The sequence below is a fragment of the Pygoscelis adeliae genome, unplaced genomic scaffold (genome assembly GCF_000699105.1).
Source record: "Pygoscelis adeliae isolate BGI_AS28 unplaced genomic scaffold, ASM69910v1 Scaffold233, whole genome shotgun sequence".
NCBI classification, from domain to species: Eukaryota; Metazoa; Chordata; class Aves; order Sphenisciformes; family Spheniscidae; genus Pygoscelis; species Pygoscelis adeliae.
Window position 1 is genome coordinate 1,872,183 of NW_008824421.1, and position 14,831 is coordinate 1,887,013.

Consider the following 14,831-nt stretch of genomic DNA (forward strand, 5'->3'; position numbering starts at 1 on the left):
CGGATTATTCAGAAGATTCGCTGCTGTTTGAGAAGGTCTACGGTGTCTGTGTGGGCACTGCGGGTTTCAAAGGCAGGCTATCAGAAGGGTCAAGCACCAACAGCTGCCGCACAGTCCAGCCTGAATTTAAGTGCATGTTTGGAAATGAATTTCTGTCCTCCTACCGCGTGATCGGTGTTGTTACATCGGCAAAACTGGCAATTCCCGTACGGAAAAGGACTGGCGTGTTTAACAGCAGCGTTGGGATAAAGGACTGGGTGGGTGAAGCAGAGGCTTGGGTGGGGGGAAGCCCATTATTCACGGGCCTGTCAGGACTGCCAGAATACGATGGCTTATGTTACTGCCACAAAAACGGAGGTGAGGAGCTGTGGTAATTCTGCCTCTAAAATGTCGTTTTGTCAACTTAATTCTCTTTTCTTTTCTTTTCTAAAGGGTAGCATTACAAGAGGCACCCTCAGCTCCTTGGACAGAAATACACTATTGAAATGGAAGCAGCAGCCTGAACCATCGGACGTGTTTCGGAAGGGCGGTCTGCAGGGCATTAATTCTCCCTTTGAGGAAAGCTGGGTAAACGCTACAAAAAGGTTGGTGGTACGGACCTTTGGCAGGCTGCTTCCCAGCTCTCCAGTACGGGTAACTTTTGTTTGTTCTTTCATTCTTCAAAGATCAATGCAAACCTTTATTTTCTATAAATAATTTAATAAATACTTTTGTTTTACAATGATACAACAAATAACAAATTCATAGCAAATGAGTCACAAGGAATTTAGGATCAGTATACTTTAATAAGGTATCAGTGTCAAAATACATTTCCTTATCAAATTAAAGTTCCCATACAGTTATTATATTGTCAATAAGAATTCAGCAATATAGATTATGAAATAATTATGATAAAAAGGATGATTAATATTAAGACATGGAATATTTTTTTCAGAGTGTTTTAGTAAACTGTTAGGGTATAACATTTTTAATGCTGAAACTACACAAATAAGAAACAGAAGAGCAGTATTCAAGTGTCTTTAATCCTTGAAGCCTTTAAGTCCTTGCCACTGCAAATTTGTCAAATCTGGCTTGCCAATTTTCATCAGATTTTGATGCTTACAATAGATTTTTTCCACACGGTAATAACTTCACTTTAGCAGTAGATTATTTTTGGTAATAAACTCTTGAAAGATTGCCTACGATAGGGACTATCATTTTTTTTACATTATGTACCAATAACAAAAGATCTTCAGCTTTTCTAAGGGTGCGTGGTTAAGACTCATTTAACACAGTGAACTCTGAAGTGCTCAACAAACCCAAGGCTCCCTCTCTGCAAGTGTCAGTGCATGATATAAAGCAATTTTATAAACCAGGCTTCAGCAGAATCACAAGCCTCAAAAGAATATATCTTTGTTCTAAGCTTCTGCGCCAGATTTTTACCCTTTGTACATTGCCACCGTTCCATTTTCTTCAATGAAGCTACGATGATTTATACCAGTGGAGGACACCAGATGATATATCCCAACATATATCTAGGTCTGTAGGTATTTTAAAGTCAGAAGTGCTCACCTGCCTTTTATTGTTTAAATATGTTGTAATTTAAACTTTCAAATCCCTTTGCCTTTGAAAGCATTCAAAGCCTTTTTTTTTTAAAATACGTGCATGACAACCAATGATAGTTGGAAAGGAGCTCTGAAAATGTCTGGCTGCCTTTTAGTGACATTTCAGCTACTGATTAATGTCAGGCAAGGCAAGTAAAAATGATAGAGACCTGCCTGCCAGCTATTCATCTCGCTACACGATCCTTAATTCTTTCCGTCTGCTTATAACTGAGTTAGCCTAATACGCTGGGAAGTACTACTTTAACTTTTAGTTTTAACGATTCAACATTGCAATTATATTGCTAGCTAGCATGTCAAATGAAAAAGGGTAACATTAATCAGAGGTGTTAGTACTGGCCGCTGGTCAGATTCCTGAAACATCAGCAACACCATAACAAATACTACTAGTTCTAGCAGAAACAGCTCTTAAGGTTGTTGTGTCCTACATATAGCAAAAGTACCAAGAGATGATTAACAACTGATCCAGAGAGAAATTAACAACAAAAAAAAAAAAAAATCTGTTTTGTGTTGCAAAAGAAAAACAAAAACCAACCAACCAAAAAACCAAAGGGAACAACAAAGAACAAAACAAGAAACCCCAACACAAACAAAAACACAGGCCTAAATCCTCCACTGGGGTAAATCTGTAAGACTCCCTTGGCTACAGAGCTAAGCCAGGTTAAGGCAGCTGAGAATGTGGCTTGCTTCTGAGGAAAAAAGCTTACAACGTGCAACTTTCACAGATACCCATAAACATTGCAGTTCACCATTCACATTTCTTTCAACAAAGTGTATAAAAAATGAAGGGAAGGGGGGAGGCGGAAGGCTGGGATTTTTCTTTAGTATGCTTTTCCAAAAGTTACGAAAGCTACAATACAATAAATGCTGGAAAAGAGAAAGACTCAAAGGATTTCAATTTGGCAGATCAACAAAAAACTGTGGTTGGAGATCAAATTTGTTTCATTCATCTTTGGCAATAAAAATAAATCTTTGCAGTACTGCAGCCAAAGTATCACATGATGAGGCATTTATACCACAGCTTTTTATTAGCATGAAATTTGAAGAAAATTTCAGAGTATAAATTACAAGTAATGAGATAAGGGGAGGGTAATCAAACTCTCTAAACAACACTTTAATTGCAACAGAGAAAATACAGTAGATGTATTTCTTTAATATGAATAATAAAGTGAGTAACTTCAAAAGGCCACTATTTGGTAACGTGGACAGGTTCAATATCTTAGTAAAATCCTGTAAAAGTGTATTGGTATTAGAAATTGTCTACTTGCAAAAATATATTTAAAAACTGAAGCTGTTTTGAACAGTATAGGCCACGGAATATTGCAGGATTGCTCAGGTTGCCTGGTCCAGCGCTCTGAGCAGTTCACTGCCCTGCAGAAGCGTAGAGCTGCCCAAAACGGGGACGTTCACCTCACAGTCATATCTTGTCAACTCGGGCAACAAGTAGGGTTCAAAGGAGGGCCCCAGCAGACGACTGGTCATACCTGGAGGAGATTAGAGAAGTCAGTCAGTCATGGTGCTGAGACCGGAGAGACAGAGAGAGAACTTCTTTCCTCTCCTCCCTCTTCCGTTTATACCAGTTATAATCTCATTTTGCATTTATGTTGGTATGCCTCAAACCACCAGCAGTTGCAGGTTTCAGAGCAAACCTACGCATGGCTCTACCTTCAACTGTTGCAAGCGTGTCACACAGGTGCAGTTTTTCACCTCCACCCCCAATTTAGATTGTTCTGAGAAAAATGATATTGGTGCAGATGAGGAAAGCTGTAGTAAACAATACAGTTTCTAAATTGACACCCACTACCCGTATATATTAAAAGGGACATATATACGTCCCCTTTAATTACTTATTTTTGCTTTTAGAAGGCACGTGTTAAGACTCTAACCTACAAACCTCCCATATCAATGCTGCAGTGACATTGTTTAGTACAATTTAATTCCATCACAAGGCAAGAGTATGGATGGACCTCCAAGGTAAAAATGTATTAAGTTTAATTGAAATGAAGGGCAAAAATAATTTTTCCTCATATATTACAAACGTAAACATTAAAGTTTCACACTAAACAACAGAACTAATTTTTCATTCTATGAAGCAATACATATTTGGTTCTTGGTTTATCATCCTCCTCCATATTTTTTTAAGTGTTTTCTTTCATGGAATCAGTACTGGAACTAAATACCAGCACTTTCCAATTTCTGTATCTGACAGCTCTTACCTGATGCTTTATGAGCTGGCTGGACAGTATAGTCCTGATAATGGGAACTGTAAAACGGAGGGGGAAACGCTCCTGCTTTCAAATTCTCACCAGGACTGCCACAGGTGGGTTGTTGCTGCTGCTGCTGTTGCTGCTGCTGCAGTTGATTCATTGGTTGGCTCAGACCTCTTGAGTTACAGACAAATTCATCTGATTTACATAGTAGGAAAAAAAAAAGTTAATTAAGCCAGCGTAGCAATTATAGTAGATAATACTAATTCAAAGCGAAGTGATACTCGGTGTGACAGTCACATGGCGTAGGCATACCTACATCTTGTCACAAAGGAAGTCCAGAAACAGCACTAGCTCTAGAAGTAGTATCGCACCCAAGATACGCTTGTGTAAGGAAACACAATGTTGTAGAGAGAAAGTATCAGCTCTAGCTCTGAGATGTCCGCACCTTGGATCAGCACGAGGTAAGCTCATCTCCGTTAAGCTGATCTCTGCTACCTCCAAAGCAAGGGTGTGAACGTACGTGAACCATCTTCCTGGTAGTTATGAAATGTACCTTAAATTGTTCAGCTCTTAGTGATACAATCTGATCTTTAATTTTAGCTTAGTGTAGTATTTACAGAGCTTATTTACATTGCCTTCTGAAAGAGTTTTTGCTTCTATTCAACCTGTTCTAAAATTGTGTTTCAATACTTAACATTGCAAAACCACTTTCTCTTCTCTTACCACTAAGAACACTTGTGCTGAGAGACTTCTTTTCTGTAACCAAGGAACAGTTTTCCCCTTTGAGAAATTTCATTCTCTTCCACATTAGGTGAGATGGGTTAATGACAGATGGATCTCCCTAGAATGTGAAGAAAAGCAAAATAATTACACCCATGACCGTGTGAGTCCAAAGTTGTGAAGGGGATGCATTTCTTATGATTACCCCACTCAGCTGTTGCAACGCTTGTTCTTCATAATCCAGTTGTCGCTTCAGTTTCAAACTGTTAGACAGAGCAATTCTTGCTGGGTTTATATCTATGCCTCGTTGCCCAAAAGCATCCAGGGGCCTGTTGAGAAAAGATCTCGGGATGAGTGATCAGGGAGGCAAATCTAAACCATCTTGTTCATTTATACAGATTCTTCTTTCATTTAAAGACATTTAAGGTGTCTTTGACACACAACAGTGGACAGACCTCAAACGTCAAATGTTTTTATTTCCTTTTGTTAGTCATCCCACAAGCTTTGGAAACTCTTGACTTTTATGATCAAAGACTAATGAAAGTCTAGCATAAACAGCCTCTAGAAATCTCCAGGCAGACATAAAAATGCTGTGGAAAAGAAACTCATGCAATTTTTAAGGATAGGATTTTGAGAGCTACGCCTGTCCCCTTGCTTTGCATACTAAATATGAACACACAGGTTGCTGTTTGGGGACAAACCCTCTTTTTCCAGATGCATATTCAGACACTGGTATTTGTGCCAACAACGAGAAATCCCAGAAAGCAAACTGCAGGTAAACTGCACAGCTTCATGTTTTAAAATGACCGCTGCTATTTTAGGTACCTCCTGAACATTTTAGCATGACCAACACCAAAGACCCACACTCTGCAAGCTACCAAAGAGCCTACAGTGAAACTTCGAGCTACGATGGGAAACTCCTAGGACTGTAGCCTCTGATCTACGTCTCAGCCCATACTGTTCACATGTGTAAGAAAGTGTGATCAAGGCAAAGGAGGGCTGTAGAAAAAAAACCTGTAATTTCAAATCTTAGTTGTAATATTTACGTATGCCAACAATAAATGTACTGTCATCCCTCCCTCTCCCCTATTTTCTGTCGTGCAAAAAATATGTGCAAAATAAGAAAGTATGCATGGGTCCCAGCTTAATGCTGGACCAGTAAGCCTTCTCAGAATTTTTTTATAACTGCACAAAGTCAAGCAGGCTTTGCAAAATTACTTGGATAATCTTTACCCAACCAGCAGGAAATCCATTCATGCATCCTTACAGGCAGCAAAAAATTAGCCCACTTCTGATTCCCTTAGACCGACTGCTGCTGGGAGACCACCACACTAATTTCCCCAAAAGTGCAGTCTGATGCTTATCAAAACAACTATTGAGAAAAAGGAATTTTTCAATATTATGACCCCCCCCATCCCCCAAAATCTTTTTTGAGTAAAATACATGCTATACCCCAAAAACTCTTACCTTTTTTTATATATGGGCATGCTGGGAGAATGTACTGGTGGCCCTGAAGGGGAACGTGATAGGGATCCTGAGTATTTATCCATGAGTCTCCATTTAGCAGGAACATACTCTAATGGGGGATCAGGTGGCCACTGGGTGTTTGGTCTTCCTCCCATCGAAGACAGGGGAGTGCGGGCTTGGTCATGGTACGGTGGCATTGATGACCTGCTCACATTGTTGAAGAACACTGATGACAGGGACCCGTGACCAGGGTTCATGTTTTTATTTGATAGCTGTGGGCAATATTTCTCTGGGAGGAACTGATTCTGTGAAGCAGAAGCAAGGGGTTGGAAGATGGTACTCATGCTACTTAGACTCTGCTGGGTATTTTGTGCACTTTCAGAGAGAGGACGTTCTTCTTGGCAGATTGGGCTGAGCTGGAAATCTTCTCCATCCATAGGAATGTAAGGAGCCAAGGTTTCAAGGTCCAGTTCATTGAAGTCAGTCTGCACAAAAATAAATTAAGTTGGTAAAGAAACTAAAAGTTAATAATAGTTGTGGCAGTTTTAGTGTGATATGAAATACTAGTAGATGTGAAGCTGAAAAATCACTCTATGCCAAATTTACCTACATAAAGCTGGGCAGCTCCTATTTAAAGATGTCTTATTTCTGTGACTAGCATACATGTTCATCATATCATCAGCAGCAAAGTAAGACAACAAACCGAAGAAAAAAACTTCCAGATAAGCAGTATTTGCTAAAGCAGCTTGCATGCGGCCTGCAACATCACTGTGATGTAAACTAGATCTTGTGTTTCATTAAGCTTTGAATAACTTGTCTGCCAAGACTCTACAACATGTGGCATGTAGTTCATCCTCAGGCTTTTTCGTGCTACAACAGAAAACACAGCTTTCTCGTAATCCAACTACATGAAAAAAATGCATCTAAAAATGCAAAAGTTTTAAAAAATGTAATTGGAAGGACACTACTGCACTTAAATCTGTATTTTTTTTTTTTTCTTGGAGAACTAGTCATATTTAAATTCATTTCTCTCGGCATTTGACCAGAGCTGAACAGAGAGGGAAATTAATGTTGGCCCACCAGTCAGCTCATAACAGGGGCACTTTTCTAACTCATTTTTCCCACCAGACAAACCTGCTGATGTGGTGGGACACACCTGTGAAAGCAGATGCCAAGTCTGACAAAACTGAAGTTTGCACATGTCAAGTCTTGCACTGAGTTTGATCCTGATCCACATTTTCCTCCTATCTATCTGTCCACTCTTTCTATTGCTTTCATTGCTCTTTCCATGTCCAAACCTAGATGAAATGTCTTCAGGATATGGACTGTATCTTATCTGTATCTTACAAAGTCTGCAAATTGCACTGGCAAATTGAGGCACCTCATTTGGGCCCAAATCACCCCAAACTTTCCATAGGATTAATAGAAGGAGATGAGTGTAAGGTCTGAGCTGCCAGCCAGCAATGCCTGTTCCTTTTTCTTAACTATTAAGAAATACAAGCTCTTAACAAAGGCATTTCAATTAAGTACCTAAAGTTAGGTGGGCTGAATCAGGCCTACACCTTTTATTCACTTGATGTAATGTTGTAATAGTGGAGGATTAAGAGAGTTATTTATAGAGGGAATCTCTATGCTTACACCCTGATTAGAATGCAGGAGACTGATACTTTATGTTACTTTATGTGCAAGTAATTGTCACATCTCCCTGAAATCCTCCAAGAGGTAGACAAGAGGAATAGATCCAAAATGACAGTTTTCATTTTGTAGTTAAAGGAGGCATGTGCTACGAGGGGCATTTCTCTCTCACTTTGAGGTTTGCAAGAATTAGTTTATTTGTATTTTGTTCGAGAAAGGATGTTTACTTGCTAGTCATTAGGCCAGATTTAGGAAAAAATGCTGCTGCTTATATTCCTTATCCAGTCTACAGAAGCTTCCAAATTCTGAAAGCTCTCTGCTGCTTCTTTCTTCTTAGCAGTGCCACCACAGTGACACCCTAAGGCACTTGCTTCAGAGAGTTAGGGATAGAAATTTACACCCCAGCTTTTGAAAGTGTGTATTTTTGTTAGTGTTGTGCATCAAACTTTTGGTGTACATGTGCAAATGCAGTTTGCACGTATGTTACTATATCTGCACATACAGCGTGCATCTGTACTACCTGCTAGCAGGGGAGTGATTCTTATGGCTTTGGAAGAGAAACTAGTTCCTTACCTGGGAGTTGCACTGACTTTTTGATTCTGTGTCCATGGCAAAGAGTTTTTCAATCACCTCAATCTTAAGATCTTCATCCACAGCACTGTAATAATCTCCTGGGCTGCTTGGCTGCACAGAAATAAGAATTTGCTATAAGCAGCAAGGCAACCACAGTATTGGCTTAGCATCATGCAGTTTATACTGTGCTATTCAGTAACAGATCTTTCCTGTGATACCAGGCTGTATATATATGTACATATATTTAGTGTCCTCAGAACCCAAAACTGTCCACTTCTATCATATGCTTTTCTCCAACACAAGATTACTTGTCACTACGAAATTTGGGAGCTATACTCATTAACAAAGGCACCCAATACAGGAACCTAGTTGCCGTCTTAGTTTAGTTTTTGGCAACTCAGACCAGCAACATGAGATGTACACTATGAAATACTTCTGTCGAGAAGGGAGACGCTTAGCACTACCTCAATGTCTTTATTAAAATCGGACATCCTCTAGTAAAGGCTGGCTAAGAGCGGCTCCAGCTCTTGGGGGCAATGCCCTGAAAGCACATTCATTCTTTCAGCAAGGAACTCCATGGAGCTGCTCTCAAAAGCCCAAGTTGGGTAAAGTTTCTGGACTAGAGACTACAGCTTCTAGTTAACAAACAGAAAGAGGCCATATGGGTCTGGGGCAACGTTGCTAGTGACCACACCATTTTACATTGGCTTTTTATTTAAGGCTAACTCCATGGAAGGTGGTAGCACGTTCTTCTACTAGTTGTTTTATAGGTTATAGTAATTACTGAGGGACAGCTGGGAGAAAATGAGGATTGCAATGTAGAGGCAAGATATAGTTCCCATTCGATGTTTTTGCTATTGATGCTTCAGATACACGCAGTACAGGAGGGATAGATACACTAGGCCTTGTTAATAAGCAATGAGACAGGACTGCTAACATGAAAATGTCATCTACATATATTGATGGGACTTATATACGAAACATAACCTGCTTTTTTTTTTTTTAAAGCTCTTCTTACCGTGGAACAGCTACTGTTGCTGCTTGCACTTGGAGTACTGCTGCCAGGTGCAATCTGAGGCATTGTAAAGGATGGTATCGTCAGTGTTTCACCTTGAGCAGCGTGGCTTTTCACTTCCACTGGCCATGCTTTGTTTGGTGTCAAAACAGCACTGGTGAAGGCAGGGGCTTCCTCAAACTTCTGTGTCCCTGCATGGAGTTTTAACAATATTAATGGATGCTTTTAGGTTGTGCTGGGTTATGATATAATTTCAGCTATTCATTGAAAGTAAACACTGCTCCTAGTTGCCATGACAATAAGTTGGCATAGACTTAATGCGTGTTGTTTAGTCAGCAAGAAAGCCTGATTCTGCTCTCATTCACAGAAATTTTCCGCTGGTGTGAGCACATGGGCTCTTATAGCCATTACTCCCGATTTGTACACACAGCAAACAGACCTTGTCTGTTAAGTTTCTAAATGTAGGCTCATATGTGGTTCTTTGTTGCACAAAAATTATTTATACAAATACTAACCAAAATCCAGGGAAATAATGGCATCACCGGGTGTTGGTGCCAGCTGAGCAAGTTCCTCTGGTTCCTCCTTTAACTTAGTAAACAAGAAGTCGCTCTTCTCTGTGCCGGGAATGCCGCTCTCGTAGGCGGTGCTCATCGTCAGCAGGTGAGGCTTGAAGAGTGATTCCGTTTGGTCCATGGAGAACACAACATCGTTCTTCTCAATTTCACTAACAAGAAAATAGGTTTTAGGTATTTTTGCACTCTAAAAAAAAAAAAAGATGCGGGTAATGTAGGCAGTACAAACTCTCTAAAGCTGGGGCCCGTACAAGCGTTTTGGCCTCTCTCAGTTGCATGCCAGGCTCTCGACAGGCAAGGCACAGTTCCAGCGTTGCTGAGCACCACCATCTCAGATGACGCAGAGAGTGTGGTCAGGACTTCTGTGGGAATACTCGGGGCTTTGTTGCTGTGCTTTTTAAAGGGATGTAGTCGAGGCTATAGTGACCCAGACTATCACTCAAATAAGTATTTCTTATTTTGGCCCCATCTAGGACCAAAAATACTTGAGTTTTGCCAGACAGAGGCAAAACTCCTGATTGGTCCTGATTTTTAGGCAGAAAACAGCTTCTCCTAGCAACATAAGATACAATTACTACTTAATTTTATCTCTCTGTCACAGCATTAGAAAAACAGAACATATTAACAGTTGTGTTACACAATAAAACCTTCAGTGCAGGCTTTATACTCTGTTATATCAGCAGAGCAGCCGCTCTGCAGAAGAGAAAGGCTGTGGTGTATTTCATCAGCGCGTATGGGAACGGGCATGCCACATTTTTCATCGATGTCTAACATCAGTAAACAAGACCGAACAAACATGACTAAACTGATTTCAGAGTAACAACACTGAATAAATAGACCCTTCAAAAGTTCCTCTGATTATTGCATTTATTCCAGCACATGAACCCGTACACGGTTTTGCTGTCCCGTACAGCTTACCTCAGCACATAGTTGACACAGACGATACACTGAGGCTGTAGGTTGCGCGTATTGTAAATCACCGTTCCTTGAGTCTCCAGCCACACGTATCCACCATGCTTGGCAAGCATACGGTACTGGCCTGTCACTACTTGACCTTTTGTACACACTGAGAAAAGGGGGCAGAGAGATATAAATAATGCAGCAGGACAGGAATGCACAATATGTAACACTTGTTCTAAATAAACCCGCTTCTGAGTTTTCATTACGCAAAACTACACTAAAAGACATTTGTTAGCAAGGATGCTTAACTTGTAATATTTGAAGAGAATAAGTTTTCAATATGGAGCTCTGGACTTCTGAGATGTAAAGTTTTATGATGTCCTGTCTGTTGTAAATCCTTTCCTAAAAGCAATGAATATTGTCACGCAATTCACAGTTGTCAGCTGAGGAAAAATATTGTCGATCAATGGCAATAAAATTAGGGCTGGAGTATGCAAGCAGTACTAATAAGAGTTTGTATTTGTAAGCAGACATAGTCGCACTGAGTAGCAAAAATGGGAACTGGCTCAACTAAACCTTTGACCACATTGACGATCTTTCCTTTTAAACAGCTTTTATGCCTGAAGGCAGTATGCTATCAAACTAATGCCCTAGAAATAATGCAATTTGACTCAATCAGTAAGGCTGGAAACTTGATTCTGCAGTCTTTGTGCAGAAAAATTCCTTGTGAATGTAGCCATTAACAGAAGCTATTTATTGTCAGTCTCTCCTACATCGCCACCATACAAATGTACAAATCCAGGCCTGTGAAATGCAACAACTGTTTTGCAGATAATTGTTGCTGTGTTTGTCCTTCTGTCTCTGAAGTTTGTTTGTTTTCTTCCTAGGAGTATTTAATCATCCTTCATTTAATTTATTCAGACAAAGTAGAACATTACTTTTATTGATTAAATACTTCTGGTGGAACAAAATCAAAAGGTTTTTATTTCAAAGTCTTTTAGTGACTGGACTGTTCTGCTCTGCTTGCAAAACATAATTACACTGCTTCCTAATCATCAGCTCATCAATAAGAGTCGCAGTGTAGGTGCCTGTTACATTACAAAGAAGCTTTTTACTGCTTTAATCTTTTTTATTATTATTATTCAAAGCATGTCATGTTCTGATATAATAAAGTACAGCAGAATCCCTCCATGGGGTAATCTCATAAATTACTAATACACTCGTAACTACTGACTTTGTTATCAACACTATTTTTAAGGTTCTGCCTTAGAGTGAACTTCTCACTTCTCTTTTTTTTTTTTTTTTTTTTAAAGTATACATTACCTGTCTCTCTACAGAACTAGTAACATCTCAGTGAAATAGGCTCCAATTATATTCCTTATTTTTGGGTGGAGAAAGGGGGAAGGCAGGGGTGAATTTAATTGAACACAAAATTTGTTTTTTAATTGCTGAGAGACACTTGAGAAATACGATTCACTCGGAAGGCTCGTTGAACTTCTGCTATGCACTACCAAGTGGCAGGTTCCAGATGGTGACATTCAGCTCCCCGCTGAAGTCAATAGCAAAATTCCCATTGGCTTTAATGGCAACAAGACCAGACTCTAAATGGAAGCGATTATAGATTATTAATTGCTGAATTGGAAAATACATCTCTACCAATCTCTACTAGTCAATCTTTTGTGTAGATTTATGCAAGAAGACAGAGATTTTCATCTTGCTTGCATAACGTGAAAAACTGGGTATGCTAAATGCTGCCAAACGCATTCTAATCTTCCATTTGATGGTGACTAATTAAGACTTTCGTACGCTATATGCACTATACTTCCAGCCAAGAACACAAACACTATTTGTGGCTTGCTCGAATGTGAGGTTATTTCCCCCCAAGAAAAAAAAAACAACCAACCCTACAGTACAGTAAAACTGCAATAAGCATGATTTATCACTAAATTAGAAGGAAGGAAAGGGAAGAAGTTCTGCTTCTATCTAAGAGATTAATTTGAGGTTTTTCTTCCTCTCTCTCTTCAAACTTCAGTCTCCTTCCTCTATTTCCTATGCATCTTTACAACACTAAATGGTTGGCACTGTCAGAATTGATGACTGTATTATTGCATGAATATATACTCTATACATAGCATATTTCTAATAAAAAATATTGTTTAATAAATACAAGTGTGCCGAACATGAATTTTGAGAGGGATATTTCCATGTATAAATGACCATGGCCAGGAAGAACTAATAAGTTCTGTATAGCTACGTGCTAAGAAGAACTATTAAGTTCTGTATAAGCTATATACCTGCTTGGTTACCCTGTGCATTAGACATCATCTCGGTGGCACACATTATGAAACCTAGGGATTTTCTGTTTGGAGGGCTTATGTGTGTTTTCTCAAGTCACAGCTTGCTGTCACTTCGCCTTTGTGGTTGTTCTCTGAGTTGGTACGAAGCCTGACTGTCCCAGAAGACATGAGAAGTATTTATTTTAGAAAATCTAAGAGAGTCAAATTTGCTGGCAATGTAAAGTGATGGTTCTGTTGTGGGCAACAGCATTTGTCACAGCAGAGAGTTTGGTCCTGTGCTTCCAACAGTAAAGATCATCCATGCTGATCCTGTGCTATCAGAAACACTATGGAACAGTTTGCTCCTAAATATTTATAACCTGTGCAGTGCACAGTGCCTTGAGCACTCTTGCTGGTATATATAACTCACCCCTCTAGACTTTCCCTTGCCTTCGTTCTGCTTCTCGATCAGTCCTGATGCCCAACAGCAAAAGTTTGTAGGACATGGCCCTTTCCAGAAGGCACAAATGGCATCTAGATATAAACTGTGCTCTACATGAGGTGACTCAAATTGCTAGAGTGAGGAGCAACCTCAGTCAATGCCTGGTCAAGATGGTTGGTAGAAACTCTCCAGAAATCTTTATGTGAACAAGTCCCAACTCAATGGTCCCATTTAATTAATTAGATAGGGATAACCAACAAGGGCTCGCTCCCTCTCCTGTTACCAAAGAGATTGCCAGCTCTCATTTCATTCCCTCCCTGGCATTATCCCATTCTTAGAAATGCAACTCAACGATTCAAAAGCTTCAGGGCAGCATACCCATTGATTTCGCAGGATGACTCTTGATAGCCCAGCATAGGGAATGGACATCCTATCTATGAATATCACTAATTCCTTTTCATTACTAAAAACAGGAACACATATTACCTAAGAAACAGTTTTAACAAATACATTCCCAGACAACTCTCTGTAAGTATGGTGCAATTTCTTTTATCTTTTTTCTCTTTTTTTTTTTTAAGCAGCTCTGGAAACAGGATGATTCATACCAACACTGTTTTACAGCACACAACTTTAATCACTGCCAAGCATTCTTTCAAGTAACATTTCAACTCAAAGCTGTCCTGAATCCTTGCCATTGGAGCTAACGCATATTCCCTTTTTCCCTTAAGGTCAGACAGTTATTCTTTACTGCTACTTTTCTCTGGGAAGCACAGAAATACTTTCTGTAAGTCTATTTGGTGGGCAATTCCCTACAGACATGACCTAAGCCATGGGCTTTTTTCCTGAGGACATAGACCTTGATCGTAGTAACTAAAAGGTGGGCGTTTTTTTAGCTTGTGGACTCGAGTCTAGCAGCTTTGCTTTGTTTTTAATAAAAACAGCAGCAGCAGAAGTTTTAGTGGTTCATTGCTGAGAACTCTCCCATGCACTAGTTCAGTGGTTTTAACAGCCAGAGGTAGGAAATGTCATTTGTGCACCATGGTGTCTCCAGCCGTAGCGCCAACTCTAAGGACAGAGTCTGAAGATTTAAATCCAATAATTTTGAAACACTTTCTATGAGAGAGAAGGGAAGCATAATCGTGTGGCCTGCTGAAGAGAGGGAGCAGGGTCTTGGCTCTGATCTCTGCTCCTGAACGATTCGGGCACTTTACATTAAAAACAGCTAAAACTGGCAGTTCACACAGGCATAAGAATAACAAGAAGAAGCTGTTCCTGGCAGAATATATTATTTGTATAATGAATATCCCCTTTAGAAAGTCTCCCCGCACATCTGTTTTGGGTGGGGAAGATAGTTGTTATTTGGTAGCAGAAGACAGACATTCAAAAGTACACTGCAATAAGCTCTTCCTATTACCCTTCA

General features: G+C 39.8%; 1 protein-coding gene across 1 annotated transcript in view; it reads right to left on the reverse strand.

Annotated features, from left to right (window-relative positions):
• Positions 1-765: 765 nt before the first annotated feature.
• EPAS1 (endothelial PAS domain protein 1) overlaps positions 766-14,831 on the reverse strand; it is a 38,143-nt gene continuing 24,077 nt past the window's right edge. The window contains exons 8-16 of the mRNA XM_009320920.1: positions 10,712-10,859; positions 9,737-9,945; positions 9,225-9,412; positions 8,207-8,317; positions 5,999-6,483; positions 4,737-4,860; positions 4,535-4,652; positions 3,818-4,006; positions 766-3,085 (exon numbers count right to left, since the gene is read on the reverse strand). Of these exons, the coding sequence (XP_009319195.1) occupies positions 2,934-3,085; positions 3,818-4,006; positions 4,535-4,652; positions 4,737-4,860; positions 5,999-6,483; positions 8,207-8,317; positions 9,225-9,412; positions 9,737-9,945; positions 10,712-10,859 (1,724 nt within the window). The 3' untranslated portion in view covers positions 766-2,933. The remainder of the gene's footprint in view (positions 3,086-3,817; positions 4,007-4,534; positions 4,653-4,736; positions 4,861-5,998; positions 6,484-8,206; positions 8,318-9,224; positions 9,413-9,736; positions 9,946-10,711; positions 10,860-14,831) is intronic.